Raw genomic sequence first — 22,775 nt, forward strand, 5'->3', positions numbered from 1 at the left:
TATAATGTTTAATATGCATATAGATTTTTCTTTCTGCTTTGAATCAACACATTTGAAACGTCCCAATAAGTGTCGGAATACCATTAAAAATGTTTCTTATAACGTATACAATATTTTTATTATTATAATGTACACACGTTGTTGATCTCATCAGTTTATTATTATTTTTTTTTCGTAGCACTACTAAAAGGGGGTGAATTGATTTGATATGATTTGCCTCCGAGCATTAATTTCCCCTATACATTTTTTCTGTCCATATTAGTTGTTGTATTAATGTGTTTTATTTTATAACAGTGCAATATAAGTTCACGTCTGCTGCTGTACCCATTGCTACAATTCTATCGGGCCACTAATCGATAACAGAAATATTAATATATATAATATATATGTATCGTTAAAATTCGAGAAAGACAATACCAGAATCGGTTAATTTATATACAAATTAAAAATAATTTTAAAATAATGTAATATATTGTATTATTTATATTTTATATTACAATAAGTAAGTCTATTATATTATTTAGTAAAACAAATGACTAATATTTGAACAAATTAAAAAAACATTTTATTAAATGATATTATAGCTTCGTACTATTATTTCCCAGAAGTTATAGGTACTTTAAAAATCTTAAAATTATGAGAAAAATATTATTAGCTTTTTCTCAAAATAATAAGTATAAGTGATATTAAAGATATGAACTTGAATTATATATAATATGTATATGTTAAGGCCAAACATACCTCATCCATTTGTTGATCTTCTTCCACTTTGGGTTCGGCCCATGGTTGCAATTCTCCCGATGCGAATATACCATAGAATATCACTCCAATGTAGTGAATGACGGCTGCCAGTATGAATACCTCACTCCAGCTCTGCCTTGTCTATAACAATTTCGAAAACAATCGCGGTGAGAACGGCTTTGCTGTTGTAATACATATTACATATTACTGCGTCAATACCGTAATCAAGGTTCGGTAATTAAATTACTAAAATAATTTAAAATCGTCTTGTATGATGGATTTCCATATATCATATTATGTCATATATAATAATTATAAAGTTCTAATTTTTATAATTATAATAGTTGTTATTTATAAAATATAAGTACTATAGATATAGGTACATGTATTTTAATAAAATAATAATATTTATATATTTATATATCTATAATCATGTGTATATTCGCTCATCACTGCTATGTTTTGCTACAGTTTGATGGTATATTTATTGTAAAAATGCTATAAATTCCAAATTTTGACAATTATATATAATATTATTCGTACCTTGTGTCTGATGATGATGTTGATTGCAATCGGACACAGGAGTCCGGCTATCGTTCCGATTCCGTTCGATATGCCCATCAGTATACTGGCATATCTCGGCGCAATGTCCAAATGATTAACGTTGAACCCTGTACGTTAAAATAATAATAACATAGCTAATAAGTGAAAGTTTCTGGTTAGAGTCGTTTTCCTTGTATTGAAGCATTTTGGGCTTATATAGACGGTGGTCAGGAGTCAAAAATACTGAATGAAAGTAAATGTGGACAAACAAATTTCAATTTATCATAAAGTTGACTTTACAATACATGTTGTTAGTTATTACTTACCAAATAACAAGAAACTAGTATTTATAAACCTAACCAACCAAAAGAACCACAGGATCTTTTGTCTGACAAATATTTACTTTTAAAAAAGTTTACTTTGTTTTAATAAACCGAATTTTATTAACATTCCAAAAACTGTTTATATTATAGTAAACATATGAAATGTAAAATATAATTTATATTTCAGTTTAATAAATGAGTATTTAAATTAGTTTCGGTTAAAACGTATTGAATTTATTAATAAATCAAAAATTGTTTTAAAAATTAAAATAATAAGTTAAGCGCAAATCCTACAGATCAGGTTTTAGAAATCACGCTATGTTTTATTTATATTATTTTAATTGACTTGAAAAGTGATGAACGTAATATTAAACCAGCGATTTGAGTCTAAAATTGAATTGTATAAGTATTGGTCTTTAAACCAATGATAAAAATTCTTGAAATATTGTGAATCGGAATCAATATCTAAAAATGAAAGTTATCTTTCCGTATCTATAATAGAACGTGTTTATAATTTGATCCAAATGGGTTTACGTCCTAATTTATCAATATATTTTTGTTTATCGATTGGTCCAACCATATTATCCTCTATGACTGTTATAGTTTGGGTAGGGTTTTGTGGAAACGGGAAGCGACGGATAGGCTATGCTTACCGGAAATGGCGAACCCGCTGAACGCCACACCACATGTCAAAGCGATTGTGGCCATGAGCGGTGTGCGAGCATTGGCCAACACGAGGAAAAACGTGGCTTCCATACCGAAACCACCGCAGTTGAAAATCTTCCTGACAGCAGTCGTGGACAAGATACCGTTTTTCCGTATGTGATCGGCCAGCAGACCTCCGAGTGGTACCACTATGGTCATCAGCAGATGAGGTAGAGCGCCGATATAACCAGTCTGCGATAGTAATAATAGGTACGTAATTTATTAGTCTACAGTTCAGATTTTGTAGAATTGTTAAAAAAGTATTTATGATTACCAGAAATTCAAAAAAAAAAAAATTGAATTATATGTATTTATCTCTCTTCCTAAAAGTAATTACGGTCACTATGATAAAACAATAATAATCTGTATTTAGATATTATCCAATCATCCAATAATGATGAAATTACTTTGAGAACCAAACAAAATATTTTCGATGACGAAGTACAAAAATATCACCAACTTCTGGTTGAACTATTTGGTTTAACTATTAAATAATTAAGCCTAATAATAAGCAAGAAAGTAAATTTATAAAAACCACATTTAGTGAGAGCAAAGCAAAATAAATAAAAATACTATTTCATAACAATCAGAATGACACAAAATTAATTTACATACGAGTATTACTGTATACAGTTTATATCAAGAAATATTACATTATTTTTCAAACTTCACATGAAATAATAATTACTATTGAACATTCTAAAATGTTCTCTAATAGTCCAACGTCTTTACATAGCTAAAATGTTTAGCCTGCATATTGCGCGGTTCAATAAGTAATGGTAAAAATGTGTATTTTTGTCAAAAAAATATAACCATCAATAATGTTATACCATAAAAATCAAAAACATTTAAAACTCGTAAATCCAAAATGCATCAAAATGTATGTATGTAAAACAAACGTATTTAAGGAGAAAAAGTAAATTTACATGTGCATAAAGCCTAGAAAATTTGAAATAGGCCATTCAAAATGGTAATGAAAAAAATGTCTTAGCGGAGAAGCTCTAACATTTTAGCAATCAAGGTTTAAATTAATTATTTATTTTAATAATAATATTAAAATATTACCAAATATTCGTATTTATAACCCCCCTCCCCATCCGATTATTTAAAAAGTACTAACAATTTTAAATGTCAATCTCCTAAAAGTACAAATTAGTTCAAATTTTGTAATACAAACTTTCTTCGAAAATAATAATCAAAGTATTTACCGTTTCAACTGAAAAGTGTCTCCAGGCTTAGAAATAAAAACTTTAAAAAAAAATCAATATATTTATTGTTTCTTTCTGAATCAAAAACTACTTGTTTGAATTTTAATGTTAAGACATCAATATTTTCACATTTATCCGTTAAATAATTATAGGCGATTTTTATTTTTCAAACGAAAATTTTTATGTTCACCAGACACTTCTTAAGACTCAAGTGGTACAATAAATCTCATAAAAAATGAATAAATGGTTTTTAAATATATTCAAAAATTACACATTTCGGATTTTAAGTAATTGTATTATTCAAAAAAAAAACCAATATTTTGAGCATGCTTGATGAATCACTCTGTATATAATATATGACATAATATAATGTGCACAACTCACTGCAGACACTTCGAAGTTGAACGAGTGTAGGTATGATGCCTGGAACAGTACGAGGAGGTAAAAGTTCCACGATCGGCAAAAGTTAGCGACTATAATGGCGTACACGGGCATGGAGGTGAAAAATTCTTTCCAAGGTGTGTTAAGGATTGTCGGAGCGGCAGACTGTTTAGCGGCGCCCAACGACGATTCGATGTAGTTCAACTCTCTAGCAGATATGGTGGGATGGAGGCTCGGTTTCTCGAAGCATAACCACAGCCAGAACACATACCATATCAACCCCAACACTCCTATATAGTGCATAGTAATACGGTACATCGATTAATAGTTACACATATTTTAATATTAAACGAGGCGAATAGCGCCAAAACAGAATATTACAGCATATTAGATAGCATCAATAGAAATTTACTGTTTTTGATACTTTTCAAGTAACTATAATTTAAATCATTGTGCATTTTTTATTTCAAATAATATTATGCTAGTGCGTATTTCACTAATTTAATTGTTTTTTACGTACACGCGTCAAATTTACAACCTTTAATATAAAAATATAGTGTTACCGTATACGTAAAACGGTGCCTCCCAGCTGAACCAGTCGATCAGTGTACCAGACAGCGGCATGCCAACCACCACGCCCGCGTACGAACCGCACAGGGCTATGGTGGCCAGACGCGATCTTTCCAACGGCGGTGCCCAGTGTCTCCAGATTCCGTGACAAGCCGGATACGTGACACCCTGTCATCATTACACAAAAGTTATTGAATAAATTAATAACAAACCCGGAAGATAATTTTGAAATTGTTTATTAGAGAGAAAGGGATGAGTTGTGAGGCAACACTGGATATTAATATATAATTTGATATCTATAAGCTTTTGTTTACTCTTTTATTAAAAGAAAGAAGGCTTAAAAAAATTATTTCTATGTATAAAAACCTAAATTGGTTTTATAAATAAAATATAAAAATATTAACAATGTTTAGAAAAAATATAATTATTTGAAAAAAAAACAATACGCGTAGTTGCTTGATCGAATTTAGGGTGACTTACAGACTTTGTAATAAAATTCCTACAAAATCCGATATTTAAACTCTAGTATTATCTATTACTGGAGACTAGAGTTTTTAAATTTACTGGTAAAATTGATTGATAAATTTAACAGTATACTTTATGGATATCGGAAATACTTTTTCCGTATTATTGTAGTTGGCATGATAATACAATTCTAATAAAATAAGTTAAATACAATTAGACTTATAAATTTTATTTCTATTCCATATAAAATATTATTATATTTGTTCCATTATATGCACTGTTTTTTCGTGAAATTTTGTTTATGAGAACTAAAAAACAATGTGGTTTATTTAATGAAAAAACCGGTAAAAAATAAACGGTAAAAATTTACATTAACTTTCTCAAAATGTATATTTATATTAAAGTCATTATTAGGTCTCGAACCTTGTAGAAAAATAAATAGCAAAAAAAACATATACAATTGATAATAAGAAAAAAAATTAAAAGCATTCACTTGTATTTATTTTATGTTTAAAAATTAAATACTAAAAAGAATTAAATTATATTTGTTCCTTTTCCAAAAATCAATACAGTTACTCTGATAAAATTGTAATAATCTGTACTCCGATAATATTTAATAATATTTAATCGGACAAAAATTAATAAAGTCTCGATAACAAAACCAAATAATTTCGATGGTGAAACATAAAAATATAGTAGGTAACCTGGCTTATATAATACATAATAACCAAAATATATTATAGGTATAATTAAAAGTAAATTTACGGATAAAAGCACAATTAAGATGAAAAACCTAAATAAATTTTACTTTATTATAACCAAAATGATACAAAACGAATATATATTAAGAATTATTTTTTTATCACGCTGTTTGCGAAACATACATTTTCTACAAAATCCGGGACTTATAATAGTTATTAATTATTACCAATACAAACTAACAAAATATTATTTTTTCCTATACTTAACGTGTTAATATGTACATTTGTCTGTAAATTTATTTTTGACAAGGTTGTTAAAAATATTATTATTTGCCATCACTTATTTAGATTATAGTGGCAGAAATGTTAAATTAAAAATATAATGAATGAAAACTCGAATAACGTCCCGATATATTATTATATTAAAGTCTACGATTTAGGTATATTTATATTATTACCTCAACCAGTCCTTGACACATCCTGATGATTATTACGTACAAAGATTTTTCGATCTCCGTCGCCGAAGGCACCAACAGATTCAGACAGGACGACATGGCAATAGCGATCCCGAATACTCTGAAAAATTTGTGTTAAAATGTAATAATATAACGTGAAATCTCCTTCTAAATAGATGACATTTAGGTTACAAATTTTCTACAAACTAAATTCACGGAATACCAGAAATTTCTGAATAGCGGAAAAAATATTAGCAATTGACAGAGTATCCAGAATTTATTTAAAAGGTGCATCACATTATAAATATTGCATGAAACAGTATAATGGGGTAATCGCACAATATTTCTAAAGAAAAAAAACTCAAGAAGAACGAATTGTGGCTTAGATCTAAAGAAATACCATTAAAAATTGATATTTTTTATATTTTAAAGATATTTTTGAGATTTATAGCTTGCGTGCCTATTAAACAATGTGTATAGTTGAAAATTATGACGGTGATGGTGTGGTTCATCATAATAATAATTACTGATAACAATATTCAAATATGTGTTATACGACATATCTTATGAATTATAATATGTGCACTATTGTAATTGCTCGTCATCACACAACGATTAAAGAAATAGTTCAACAATTTTAAATGGGACATCTAATATCGTAATTTGGTAACCCTATAATTATAATTATTATCCGTTAAACGTTTAAAGATAATATAATTGAATACCTGTTTGCCGGATACATGGACGCCAGAAAACCACCGGGCACTTGAGTGATGAGATATCCGCAAAAGAATGACATCTCGATGGCGACAAAGGATCCAAGGGACCAGTTGATCTGCAAAAACAAAATATGATTATCGTTTACGTGCACTGATGACATTGGTCGATCTACTGCAAGTATACGGCACAATGTCGTTATTTATTATTGTATTATAATAATATGTCCATTGCGTTTCAAAATGTCAACATATACTTACCGGCCTTTCGTGAATCGGCGTGTTGCCCAAGGGCGTGTGGGCTGTAGTCGTAGTGATATTCTGACTAGCGACGTCATCATCCTATGCAAAATATTTAAACATTTTAAAAATGTATCATATATTCAATGTGATCTATTAACTAAGTCAACTATTTTTTTAACCTTTTAATTTAACTATAAACATAATATGTTAATCCATTATAACAACTAAGCTTTTTTCAGTTAAATTAAAAAATAATACATTAAATTGAAATCATATTTATGCATATTGTTCTATTACATAAAACGTAATTACCTAATTAATTAAATATTATTTTTTATTTAATTATTGTATATTATATTATTATACAATGATTAGAAATTCAATATTTAAAAAATTCCTATAAAAATTACTTTTAATTTGTTATAAGCATCATTTTTATTTACATATAAATAGTAATTTATACTTAAAAATGAACTAACTTCTTTAATTAAGTTAAATTAAGTTAAGTAAAAATTGCCTATAATAATAATTTTAAACTTATGAGATATTTGTTGTACCAATAACGTTTAGTATAATATATACATTTAACGTTGACTTAACTAACTCTAGTTAATTGATTTTCATCAACTTGTTCACATTTACTTATTATTTACTATTAAGTATGATAAAATCGCATGTGCATTACGATTTTTCGTAAACGCGTTTATTGTATATGTTTAACTACAGAAATATTTGCACGTTAATTCACTGAAAGTAAATAATATAAAATGGTATTATATATCATAATATCGTGTTGACGATCAATTTTTATTCAACCGTGCGAATATGAAAAGTTAAATCGTAGTTTCTTATCAAAAACGAACAACTGCGAACAATTATATGAAATCTACACGTTGTCGGGTGTTTGAACATAGCAGTTTCTCTCACGGTTGTTCGAACGGACAAACATATCACGTTGAGCCGAAGAATAAAGTTTCGTAAAGCTTCCGACCACGATGGCATCATCAACGTCACTCTCCAAACTGAACAAACCATTATTATACAGCGTGTATATCAGGAAGATTATACACTGTCTAAACAAGTTACATTTAAAATTTAAATAATATGCTATATTCTCTTTAAGTTCCAGATTCATCGACGAATGGATGGTATTTTAAATGTCTTCAATATAACAATATCGAGTGGTAACAACCAGTGAAGTTCTCTGTAATGAATTAATGAATATGACATATTGACATGTCGATTTATAATAATTTCGAAAAATAAAAACAAAACGGTAATTCTTATTAATGCTGAGTATTAACGAATTTAAGAGATTATACTTTTAGGAATTTCCATAAAATAATTATTTAAGGATACAGTTGAAAAACTGTTCACTTATATGAAATAATTAATAACAACAAATAATTAAATATAAAAAATGTACTTTTTCGTGTCTTCGTATTATTTAAAAGCAGACATAACTAAAGATATGATTGTTTTTTTGTTGAAAAAGGCTACTATATTGCAACAACTATATTATAACTTAAAAATTATTCAATTTAAGAGTTCCTTTAAAGATTAGAGTTGCTGTCGTTTTTATGGGGAAGTAAGTAAAATTACGTAGTAAGATGACTAAATAAACTATGATATTGTTATTATTATCATATACATGAAGTCTGGATAGCGCATAACTAATAATAAATAACCTTGGTACCCATCTATCAAATAACCAAGAAAATTCGGTGTGGCACTCTGCAAAAGCTATGTCATATCCAGACCGATCATTGCAGGTAAGAGAGTGCCGTGTCACGATAACTCGCGTGACGTTTTCAATTATACGTGGCCCGGAAACCACGTGAGCTGCAAAGGATCTTCGCGACGGTATTCATACTCGTAAATATAATATTATATAATTTATTATAGGTACCTAAACACAATGTCTCGACGTATGGTTAATATTATTTCTATTATTATCGTCTTCGTCTTGATCATACGGCGATGAAAATATGAAATGTTCTATGACTTTGACCCGACACCGGTACATAATATTAGAATATATTAAATATATCATCACGATCGTCGTACGTATAATATATTATACTTTATACAACAATACGAATTCCGTTTGGTGAACAGCCAACCCGCCGCGCCGCGCATCGGTACGTGATGACAGCAGTAGTCGATATTTGAGCCAAGGGCGAGTTTGTGGCGAATTCATAGGCTGGTACAAGGGGTGAGGGATGTTTTTGGCGGGTATTTGGAGAAAATGCTGCGATATATATTATTATATGACGGCAACGGACAAACGAAATGCGATTGCTTTTGCCTCCATCGTCGTCAGACGTCGGACACGCATAAGCGATGCAGTAGCCTCATCCCGGACTAGGGGAACTGTTCACATATAATATAAATATATATAGCGCGTTTCAACCGGATTCACGGTACATTAAGCGCGCCGCGACTGAGGGCGCAACCGTGAAAACTCGGAAAAGCTCGCCTCGGGGGAGCGGTTCGTGCGATAATCGACCGAAAACTCGATCGGCGACGAAAATAATCGCATAACCACGGACTATATTATAATCAAAGTTGGGAAAGTTAAAAATTTAAAGCAGAGCTACTTATAACTAAGTTACTTAAAGAGTGAGGTACTTTTTTTGTTGGGAACTATTAATTTAACGAGATACAATTTGTTTCATTATACAAGTTAAATAATAAATCATAATTTAATTAGGTAGTTCATTAGTTTTAAAGTTACATTAGGTTATTTTATTTTTTTACTTATGCAAACTTGGTAGATTGAAAATATATTTTGTTTTGTACAAATTTATTGTTTATATGATGTATAAAAAACAATATCTTCAGAAAATAATATTATGATGTTATAATATGTAATGGAAATACTGAATTTTAAACTGTCAAAGTATTGAACTAACTATTTCTAGATTTCAAATTTTCAACGAAGATTAAAATACATATATAAATGTAGTTAGAAAAATAATTATAACGATACAATTAAAATATAAACTACAATCTTAGCCAAACACATTACAAACAAATCAACAATATTACCCTACGATACAACTAGGTTTGGCTATTAAATAGACATTGGTGTCATAATCTCTTATAAAATTACCTAACTTACTAACAACAAATAACAATTTCTGTTAGTAGGATCAACCTTTTATTCTGATAGTTACTCTTTTATGAATTATTTGTAGTTTTTACTATATATATTTGGTTTTTGTATAAGTAATAACTAATAATAAGTATATCTAAACGTTCAACAAATTTACTGAATTACAGATTGTAAATATGAATTATTCAGATTATAAAAATATAACTTATTTTTACTTAGTTAAATTAATTTAAACTTAACTTAATTTTTTCTTTAATAACTTAACTCAATGAATTAAAAAAATAGTTCATTTTCCCAGTCTTGATTACAATATAATATGATATACATATAATACGTATGATGAAAACAATGATTTCAACAATGTGATTATGTAACGCTTCATATTTTTCAAACCAATTATTATGTGTTTAAAATTAAAAAAAGTGTTTTTATTTAGTATTATTGATATTACTACATTAAATGTTACCAAGTTAACTAAAATCTAACTATTTCTTATATTAAGGTGGGTATTAAATAGTGTTTAGCTAACTCATAATCAGAAGCGATTATCTGAATATTTTTTTAAAAACGTTGATGCATATTGCATAATAATATTACCGAGTATTAAACATGTTACCGCAAAATGTTTTTAATCGCTTATTTCACATAACTATTTTAACTTGTAAGCTTTAGTTAATTTTTGAATATACAGTAGAACCTCCGTTATCCGAATGTCAAAATTATTGGCCAATTTACCGATTTTATCATTATCTTAATTTATTATAAACACATTATATACATAAATGTACATGAATATTTTGTAGATCGAGATACGATTGGTTTTTCTAAACGTCATTCTCTGCTCTTTTTGTCAGTCTAGTTTGCTTTTCTACCGTGTACACTGTACGAGTGTCAAGTATCTTACAATATCTAATAAACGTAAACGCTGATGTTCTTACGATAGAACAAAAAATGGAAATCCTTACAAATTAAAAAATTAAAATGGATAATTTTGTCAAAAAAATTTCATAAATATATGTCAATGAGAAATATATCTTCCCATGTAAATCAATTATAATAAGCATAATAATAATAAAACGTATATGTTCTTTTTCGTGATATGCATATGGTTACAATAATATTCAATAGGTAATAAATATATATAATATGATATATTGAGATGTACACAATTGAGATTGTACATTATGTACATATATTTATCAAAACTATCTTTAATACCGAACTTCCGCGTATTCAAACTATAAGTGCAGTCAAAATTAGTTCGGATAATCGAGGTTCTACTGACTACTGTATTATATCATGTATCACAAACAAAGAAGCCACTATAAAAATTGTAATTTATACTTTATAGTTAATTAAACTGAATATAATTTTCCAACGAGTGTTTTTCCAAACGTTTATCTAGCTACTATATATTGTAATTGATATAATTTATTATTTAAAGAAAATAATTAAGCATACATCGAGTTATGAACATAGTTGTTTAATATTTTTATTTTTTATAATTACTATTGTTTTATTTGTAATTTTAGAAAATCTTTACTATAAATTATCCAAAAACGATAAACCAATATTATTGTAGCGTTTTACTTACATCGGATCCTATGTGAAATTTCAGTTTGGCCATTGACATATTGCATCGCATCCCAAATGAGATCATAAAACCTTTATAAAGAAAAAAAACTTTGTTGTAATAACTGCTTCACAGTGCAAACCAAACTAAATATAAATGTGAGTCATAATTGTGCAATTAAGAATAACATGTAGCTTGAATTTTGAATTTTTTGTATTTTTTTTATAATTTTTTACATATATTTTGTATATTAAAATTTCAAAATATATATTCCTTATCTCAAATTCAAATTTATTTTATATCTCATTTTTTTGTTATTTACGAAAATAAAAATCAAACTTTAAATTAGGTATTAATAATATTATAGTATATTAATAAAAGTAATTGTGTAATTAAAATGTTGTCAACTAATGGACAATGGTAGGTACGTATAAATAATTTGAAATGTTACGGTACATTTTCAAGATTTTAGTGGCAATTAACTATTTTTTTTTCATTGGCTAGGTTTGACTGTTAGAGGGATATAGGTACTTTTGTTTCATAGTTCATTAATATCTTGTTTCTAATTACTATATACAAACAATTAAATTTATAATGGTGTATCACATATCACTATTACGGTGTCATTGATATCGTTAAAAAATTATCATAAAAAACATAATATTTACCGACGCATGTTAGTATAGCTATTGTATATCTCTTGCTAAGATTTGGTATTTCCGGTTTAATGTATTTATCGATGTGCCTGAGTGGTGGGCGAACGGGCGAAGACAACGACTCGGTAGGACTTTGTAAACCGAATTCACCACTACCCGAATAATCTTCAGTGTAGCTGAAAATAAATAATAATTCCAGTCAACATGCTAACTATAATAAATACAACATTGATGTTTATATTATTATTATATGAGTTCTAAGTTCTACCAAAAATATAATGTAACAATGATAATAATAATAATAATAACAATATAACAATAATAAAATATATGAATTGGTATTTACGGAATGGAAGACTTTTCTAAATGTGATTTGTTTGCGAATTCGAACTCATCGTATTGTTGTTGATTTGAGCTGAAAAAATAAAATTAAAAACAAAAATCAATCATTTCCGTCTGTAATATAATATGGCAGCGCGTTCCGATAAACTTTTGATTGAAATCGTTATCAGACAATCATTCGGTTTATTATACAATTTAATCTTATAATTATTTTTCTTTGCTCTATAAAACTACTTTGTATATTTTATCAACTTCATAATATAGTTTTTACAGCGACCAATAAATAAATAATATTTATTGTTAATTAATTACTTAAAACCCTTAATTTTTAAAAACAAATTTTATATTTTATCATGCACAAATTTAATTTTTAAACATTTGAAGACATTAAATTTCAAGATACATAAATCTATAAAGAGAGTGATTAGATTCATGGTACCAAGCACTCAGGATGCTTGGCATTGATTATTGATTGGTTGGTGAGTTAAACGATCAGGGATAGCAGAACTCCGTATGATTATACAATAATATAACCATTAAATTATCATATGAATAATATTTTTTTCTATTCTCTATTAATAGTAATTAAACCATATAAAATATACTATAATAATACCAACAATATAATACATAATGGACTTATAAAGTTATAAATATAAAAATAAACGTCCAAGTAAGACGATGAAAATAAAACTTTAATTTATCTAATATCAATTTATGTAATTACTTAAGAAATAAACAACTTATTAATAATTTACACTCAAATTTCGTATAAGAATAATATACACACAACACACGCATAAAATAAATTTAAACAAATAATTTTATGATATAAATGTATAATGATACATTGTGAATCTTTAAAAGGTAAATAATCATTTCATTGAAAAGTTTAATGGCTTTGGCAATATTTTTTTTAGATAATTTAGTCATTATATAACTACATTTATGAAAAAAAAAAAATTGTAATAGCTCTAAACTCAGCAATTTTCTATAATTTATGATTTGTGGATATATAATACATTTTTAGTTTCATAATCTAAAATATAATATATTAATATTATCTATTGAATAAATATAGCCATATAGGTAAAATTAGTTGATTATAGTATAATATAACTTATTCAAAATATGATTTATATAATTATGGTATAATATATATGTAATATGTATATACAATTAATAATATACATATTCGTATATATATATATATATATATTCTGCTCAAAATATTAAATCAAAAATGTATGCTATCATTCCAAAAAGTAAAAACATAATATAAAATTAAATTAAAAAAACTACTAAATGTATTGCGAGCGTTTTTGTTTTGGTTAATAAAAATATATATCCGATGAATGCAATCAATATGAATGTTCTATTTATTTGTACTTGAAAGTTTCAAGTTAAAACTAATCCTCTAGAATAAACCCAGGATCAAAAATGACGATACTGACAAAGATAAAATAAATTTAATCTGAAGTAGTCATTAAAATATGTATAAAAGCTGCCAGAAAATATGATTTAAGGACTATTATTTTTTTAAACTTTAAATAATCACCAATCTGTATCGAAAAAATCTGAACACTGATGGAAAAAATATTATATTATTACAGGAATACAATTTTGAACGACGCTAAAACGAATTACGCATAATATGATACTTCTATTCTTTAATATATTTTATATATACATAAACATTGCATGTTTAACGAGTATAGTTAATTTATAATTTAAAATTATTTAATATAATATATAATATAAATGTGCTGAGTAAAAATTAACATTTTTACCCCTGTACTATTTCACTCCTCAGTCATCATTAACACTTTAAATAAATACTTACAAGTTATGTAACTAAACTGTATTAAAATTTGATTTTTCACATTGAAAGTCTCAAAAAAATAATATTATCTTAATGATAAATTTTAGTAAAATTTTCTGTCAAATATAATAATTATACTCCGGAAATGTTTGTAAGGAATGCTTTTATCGCAGAAACAAATAATTTTATCTGGAAAATAATACACAGAATAATCAATTGAGGAATATATTAACTAAGAAAAAAATATACAGGAATTAAAATGTAGGAAAACGATTTCACGGGAAAATAATAAGTAAAAAGTAAAATTCAGGAAAATTACACTGGAAAACAATAATTTACAGAAAAAATTCTTGGATATTAATATGCAAATATTTCCATGGTTTTGAATTGTAATTTATTATTTTTCTATATTTTACTCGCCTGTTTTTGTGGATATTATATAGCCCCTCGAAAAAATACTGTTTTAGAATATAGAATTAAAAATGAATGTTGTAATAAATGTAAAAAAAAAATATACAAAAATAATATAATTATTCCAATTATATATTATTATCTAAAAGAATATAATAATATATTATGTTATATAATTTCGAAAACAATAATAATTTTCAAGAAACTGAGTGTTTACAGTCAAAATAATCGTTTTGTACACAGTCACATGGGATATATGTGTGACTCGGCTACAATATTATAGTTGTCACGATAATATTACACGTATAGGTACCTACAAGACGTGCTATTCTACCGACGAGACGAGTGAGAAAGAGTGAAAGCGAGAGAAGAGAGCCCACTCGACGTCGGGACCAGATACGAACGTCGCCTCCGCTACGGAATCGCGTCCCCCGTGTATTCGCACCACGAGTGATTAAAACCGAATGGGGCGCGTCGGCGGCTGCACAATAGTATACGGCAATTCAATTAATTTCCGCAAACGCCAAACAGACTTATACTATATATATATATATATATATATATATAAACTATTATTATCGTGTAATATATACGCGCGTATACTTGCATTTATATACTTGGCATTCTTTACCCGCAAACTTTTTCTCTACCGTTTCTCTCTGCACTGTAGCGCACAAATACGTTGAACTCGACCGTATACACTTTTTAACCGTATAAAATACGGTTCAATCATTTTCAGAAGCCATCACTAAAACTTTACTAGTTTATTATTGCCTAAGAAATTTTAAATCATATCGTTCAGATTTTCAACGAAAAAAGTGATTAAAGGATTACGCTATTATAAATAGGGAAATATTGTGTTAGGTTAGGTTAGTTATTTATAATATTCATGATTACATGGCCGTCAATGTCATAGTCTGCTTAATTATTATATTGTAAATATTGCAGAGCCGTGTCCGTGACAAAATGACGACGCTCTATGGACGTCATAATTTAAAGTCACAGACATTTATTTCAGTTTTTATGAAATTATATTTTATCCTGAATTAATGCGACTTATACATTTTTACGCCCTTCAATACTTGTCCGTTTTAGTCCCATACATTTTCAATTAAAATCCACCAAACTTCATATTAAGGTCATAATAACCCTTTATAGATCTTATCTCTCGAGAATAATGTAGAAAATTAAACAATGTTGATCTATTCGGTATGATGAAATGCCTGTTGTTTCTAAAGTGATTGTATGAGTATACCTATTTACATTTCCCTCTGTCTTTATCCATAATATGGTATTTTGAATTTTTCTTTTTATTCCTAATTATAATATATTCAATCAAAGTATTTTTTAAATTCAAATTGTATTTATTATGTAGTACATACTCATAACTCATAAGTTTATCAACATGTTTAAATATAGTGAAATATCTTTAATCCTGTGCGAGTATTTATGTTGACAAATATATATATATATATATATATATATATATATGTATGTATAATAATTTAAGTGCTCTTTTTAATATTAAAAAATTCACCTTCGGCAGAATAAACCAAAGCTTTATAATTAATTACAAGTACACAAATTTAACTTATTTTTTTATGTGTGTCTTTATGATAAAAAAACAAACAACGTATAGGTATATCGCAAAAAGATGTACTACATTAGGTTAGGTAGCGTTTTAATCAATGGTTCTACCGTTCTATTTTACCTGATAAAAGAAAATAATACATAACTAAATTTTCGATTAAATACGGATCTGATTCATGCACCGTGTTACCACATTCGGTGGTCCTTTTTCGTGACTCTTTTTTACGGCGTAATGGGCAAGAAAAAATCACGATGACTTTTAATATCGATAACGCGTTGCCACACGAAGGATTCTATAGGCCGAGTGTAGTGTGCAACGGTATATTATATAAACGAGGTACCTATATATAAACCGTTGTCGTCGTCGTCTATAATCGAAATTCAATCCCGCGGCCGGAAGGGACACGACTCTGCAGCAGCATACTGTTCCCTCTTGGCCTTGTCCAAAACCGTTCGCGATAACGACAGTTTGATTGATGACGACCGTACCGACTTCGGACTTATAAATATAATAAATCGCGTGCATGGTACGATTCGCCAGCAGAAAGCAAAACAAAAACTCACGCCCGCGGTCACCATCACCGTCGCCACCGTCTCGGAGAAAGAGAGAGCCGACGACGTCTGTCACGCACTACTCTATTAATCCCCCGACTTGTCGCCGATTTCTCTTTGTTATCCTGCATCCATACCATACACACACACTCACACATATGTATATATATATATACACACCGTGGTTATGGTCGAGACGTTTTGGACGGAGCGAAAACTGCAGCACGCCCGCCCAGCCCTGCGCGATCCATCCGACTGCTCCGCGACGGCGATGTGTTTATTACGACGAATATATCACCACGATAGCGCGACGACGTCCAACGCGTAAATGGCTTTTATAAACAAACCCCTATACGTTATATACCTACGTGTATAATACGCGAACGTGCCACTCTTCCAGGCCGCCCCCTCGTGACCTTAACATAATCTACCACCAACACACCCGCCCCTTCCCCCAATCTATCGATGTCAGTGGTACGAGTCGTCTAACCTGACCGCGAGACCCTGAGAACTGAAAGCCTCGTAAGAGAAAAACATATTGTACCATATACACACCACGACACGTACGATTGTTATTGATTGTGTATTAGTGTATTTTATATTACCAATACTGGTTACTGCATTGTATAACATGCATTATATTCATGAAGTGTAGAGTGGAAACTGTTTTTATTATTTTTAAATCGCGTTTTTTCGATTTAGTGGTGTATATATATATATATATATGATAAATGTATTAAAGGGATACATTACGGTGAGATAAACACTAATTTTCTCGAACGTTTTTGGAGTAGTTGGCCAACGTTTTGTCTGTTGTGCCTCTCCTCAATAACCTCAAATCAATATACTTCTAAATTAGCTTACTAATTAAATACTGGTTTGAAATTCAGTTCTATGTATATATGTTAGGTGGATGCTACTGCAGTGGCACATTTAAGTTAGCGCATATTCGAGTTGCAAACATCATTCATACCGCAAAAGCAGTATTTAAGATAAAATAATTAATTAATGTAAAATACAGAGGCCGTAAACCAACTATTGGACAAGTTCCAAAGCTGATGGTTTATTCAGATTTTAACTGCACATAAAAATAATTTTATTTCATTGTTGTTCGTTAAATTTAATGTAAAAGAGACATTTCTAAATAATAGTCATCAATTATAAAACTGAAAAATGTTAACACACGTCCAAACATATTAGGTTACTTATTCTATACGTATAATCAGTCCGACGACGAAATTTCACTAAAAGGAAATCTACATATATTCCTAATTATTACAATTTTTATCCCGTAGATTATTGTTTATCATAAAAGTAGGTACCTACCATTCTCAATATTATAAATAGATATGTTTAGTGTGATATGGTATTTCTATAAACATTTGGTTCCAAGGTTCCAACGTCATTGTAGACATTTTTGTGGGGTTTATTATGGTGGTAAAAACGTAAATCTGCCTACAGCGTGGGATAGAGATCAATACTAATTTGGATGTACCTGGTTTGACGGGTAAATCCCACCTATGACGCTACATGTCTGCGGAGTTTTCTGAATTAACCAGCATAAAACCAATTGTCACTTTCAAATAAACTACAGAAGTCTGAATTTCTATGGTTATCAGTCTATCGAGAGTGTCTATGGATTTTTAACGACTTGTGACACATAACATGTAAATAATGTGTAGTAATATATTTTATCACGTTAGACATTCATCATAATATTATACGTTCGTTATAAGAGAAACTCGTAAAATCAGACGTTCGGATATAACTCGACAACGATCTCATAAACAAGTCGGTTAGACGGTATAATAATATAATATTTATTAGACGTAGGTTTAGTTATAGGTCGTGTTACTGATTATATTACGTAATATACAGCGAATTGTATTATGTTAGTTGGTATTGCCAAAAATAACGACAAAGCGGACGGCATAAAATGTGCAGACATGAAAAATTCATCGCGTCATCTCGTCGTAGGTTTCGAGTGAAAAAAATAATAATAAAGATAATAATAACCGCTAACAATCCATGTGGCGTCCGGCTTCAGCACGCGCCTGTCCCCGGCGGCCGACTAAATCACCCTCGGGAATTTCTACACGCCATGGAGGGTACGGTATACACACTTATACATATACACACACACACACACACATATTTGTATAAAAATCTCTCTTAAAGTGAGTATATATATTATATATGTATATAAATGATATTGTACGAGGGCGAGTATCCCCTTACGCCGACTGCTTCTTTATTACCTTTCGAGTACCTGCCAAGCGTGCCACTCGTGATTTGATATCCGATACAATATAATATCGAGTCCCGTTCAAAATTAGCGCAAAACGTTCGATGTTTAACGGCGATAATATACTGCATACTATAGTATAGTTATAGTTATATTAGTATTATATATTATGATGTAATACATCACTGCAGCAGAGGATTGATATTGTTTGGTATATATACATATATATATATTACATTTAAATGTGTATCATATATATATATATATATATATATATATATACATACATCGTGCCGGTGTATTTAATATTTATTATTTGTTAATAATAATAATAATAATAATATTACTACGTGCACTTTATCGAAAATCATCAACAGTTATGCCACATATTATGGAGATACGTATACGTAGTTTAACAATAAATAACAATTAATAATTTGATGATGTGCATTTCACGTGCATATAATAACCAAAGGCCGGGATAAATTTACTATTGAAGTAACCTCGATTTTTCAGTTGATTTAAAAATAATCGATCAAGTTAACGTTAAAAATGTTTTAACAATTTTTATTTTTACCGGTTTTAAATATAAATAGTCTAATACCTAAACTAACTATAATCATAGCAATAATATTAGGGCTAGAATTTATATGCAATAAAAAATAATTATTATTATTATCACAAACAATACATTAAGTGTTAGTTTTAAAACTTTCGTTAGAAAATTCTTTAACAAATAATCATTATTTAATAACACTAATATCACTACTTTGAATTGTTGGCATTCTTCGAAATTCGCATGTAAATGTTACATTAAATGTCACGATCAAACAAATAATGTTATAACTATGTACATGACAAACACGCGTTAAGACGCCTATTAAGATAAAATATTAAATTTTAATTGATAGGTATAACCGACTATGTCATTTTATACTTAAATATAGTATGTTGATGACAAATAAAATAATAATTGCAGATAGATACGATTTTACATTAGTTTTTTTTTCAAATAAATATTTAAAAACACTATACCAAAGTATGTAATTATATGACTTTAGATAAAAATATAATGTACAAAATAAAAATCATGGTTTTAACTGTCCATACTAATATACTTGAACTATAGAAAAAAATGTTCTAATGTATATAAATCCTAACACTGGTAATAATTATAGTACAATTTCTGTATAAACTTTTATTTCATATAGATAAATAAAATTACTAATAAAAAATGAAATCAATATTCCTTAAAATGTTTTATTTAATAACTATTAACTTCTGAATTAACTTCCATCTCTGAAAATAATAATAAATTATAATAATCAATAATGTACAGATCTACTTATTGACATTTCCTAAACACCTATTTATTTGATCGATGGTCTATGAATATAATAGCGATTGTTGACTATAAGATGGTTTTTATTTGTGCATCGTGCATATTTTGTTATTATCATGAAATGTTTAAAAATTAATATTACAAGTTTATCGTATTATTTTAAAAAACCATGGTGCTCGTTTACCGCTCATACGTTAGTGATGCATAAATATATAATAATTATAGTATTATAATATCGTTATATAAACGTTATGTATTTCATCATATATTTTAAGCGAAAAATACCTGAAATATCTGAACCACTGTGGCTAAAATATAGAACGATAAAAATTAAAATAATAATAATAATGTTAAATAAAATTGTTCATCGATGTTATGTACACACGCCAAGAATACAATAACGAACTATTATATTATATTATATACACACAAAGCGAGTGGAAAAACACGACGTTAGTGTATTATACTATATTATTATAAACATATATATATAGTCTATACGCTGCGAAAGAAGACCTTATTATATAATATTTTATATTGCTGCAGAGAGTATATACAGGATTAAGAGGATCGCCGGGAACGGTATACAAAATATTATGTGCTGCAGCAAGGGCAGTTTTGTTTGTTAAAGCCACAAATATCCATCGCCGTACACGCGTTGCCTATTGTGTGCGCCGAGAATGGATTTTCGATATATTATTATGATTACTAAATCGATAAATATTTTATACACTACTACGAACGGTCATTTATGATATAATATATTGTATATTACGTGATATAATAATAATATAATATGTGCCCTGGTATGATTAAACCGGATGAAGTGGTGACACATTTAACACAAGATACTAAACGTTTTTAAAAATATATTATTTTTTTACATATTTTAGTCATTAAAAAACCACACTTTTATAAAAAATAATTTATTTTTATTTTTTTAAACAACAATAATATGCATTTTTATTCCTTATTTCATAGCAGAATATTCTTGATTTAATGAAACTAAAAATATATGTTAAAATAAAATAATAATGAAAATAAATTGAATGAATATTGTTTATAAAAAGAGTTTTTGCAATGTCCTCAAATTATGTAAAAAATTAAATTTTAAAATAGTTAAACTATGAAGACACTTAAATGGATCCTCTTATATATGCTATACATAATATATTATACATATACGTTTTGAAATTTTAAATACAATTATTACAGTGCGGGGAACCTTCATGTTATAGGTAATTCATAATGGCAGACAGATTTCCAACAATTTCATCATAATCTAATATTGTTGACGTTTTAACCGTATAACATTATGTCACTATGTCAGAATAATAAAAAAAAAAATCATATATTATTTAATAATATTTTTATATAATATTATATTGTTTGTATATCTATCGATAACCACATAATTGCAGCAATTCGTATAGTTAAATGAAGTGAATAGTGTACCTAATGAATATGATAATAAATTTAAATTAAGTGAAATAGGACGTTACACATAACAAGAACTATTGAAGTACTATTCTTATCCTACATATTCACATGGTGATGATAGTATCATCATGATACCTATATCATATGTAAAAAAAAAAAATATGCTACGATGTCGGTACAGGCGCAATACGCGAAGGGTCCTATAAGAGTGCTTGGCGCCCTGAATCCTATAAGCTAGCACCTAAAAATCGCATAGCCGCCAGCCAAGTGCACCTGAGAATAACGGTTGTTGCTAGTTTAACAATTAATTAAAACAAATTAATGTATTAATTTTGATTTATAACAATGTACATAAATTGTTAACAGTAGCATTTGTTACGATTATGGACCAAAACACCCTCATTAGTTATTAATGTATAAGTAGACGATTTCCACCGACAACGTCGTTGTTGAACTAATATACATTTTTCGCATCACTGAGTATATGTAATACATATTTAAGCAGTTAACTATTTGTTTTAGGTAAGTACGTAAAATTCCATTGTTTGCAGATTAATTATAAAAAAATATTTAGGTGTAGTTATTAACACTGAATGCTGATAAGTGATAGGTATATTATAAAATTCGAGATAG

General features: G+C 28.3%; 2 protein-coding genes across 3 annotated transcripts in view; one reads left to right on the forward strand and one right to left on the reverse strand.

Moving 5' to 3' along the window:
• LOC132922881 (uncharacterized) overlaps positions 1–22,775 on the forward strand; it is a 45,154-nt gene that overhangs the window by 8,135 nt on the left and 14,244 nt on the right. The window lies entirely within an intron of this gene.
• The window catches only part of LOC132922880 (vesicular glutamate transporter 1-like), an 83,256-nt gene that overhangs the window by 7,030 nt on the left and 53,451 nt on the right, over positions 1–22,775 (reverse strand). The window contains exons 3-13 of the mRNA XM_060986603.1: positions 12,745–12,813; positions 12,411–12,574; positions 11,764–11,834; positions 7,070–7,150; positions 6,818–6,927; positions 6,096–6,213; positions 4,465–4,639; positions 3,905–4,191; positions 2,261–2,504; positions 1,285–1,412; positions 742–882 (exon numbers count right to left, since the gene is read on the reverse strand). Coding sequence (XP_060842586.1) covers positions 742–882; positions 1,285–1,412; positions 2,261–2,504; positions 3,905–4,191; positions 4,465–4,639; positions 6,096–6,213; positions 6,818–6,927; positions 7,070–7,150; positions 11,764–11,834; positions 12,411–12,574; positions 12,745–12,813 — 1,588 coding nt within the window. The remainder of the gene's footprint in view (positions 1–741; positions 883–1,284; positions 1,413–2,260; positions 2,505–3,904; positions 4,192–4,464; positions 4,640–6,095; positions 6,214–6,817; positions 6,928–7,069; positions 7,151–11,763; positions 11,835–12,410; positions 12,575–12,744; positions 12,814–22,775) is intronic.

This window comes from Rhopalosiphum padi, chromosome 2, assembly GCF_020882245.1.
Source record: "Rhopalosiphum padi isolate XX-2018 chromosome 2, ASM2088224v1, whole genome shotgun sequence".
NCBI classification, from domain to species: domain Eukaryota; kingdom Metazoa; phylum Arthropoda; class Insecta; order Hemiptera; family Aphididae; genus Rhopalosiphum; species Rhopalosiphum padi.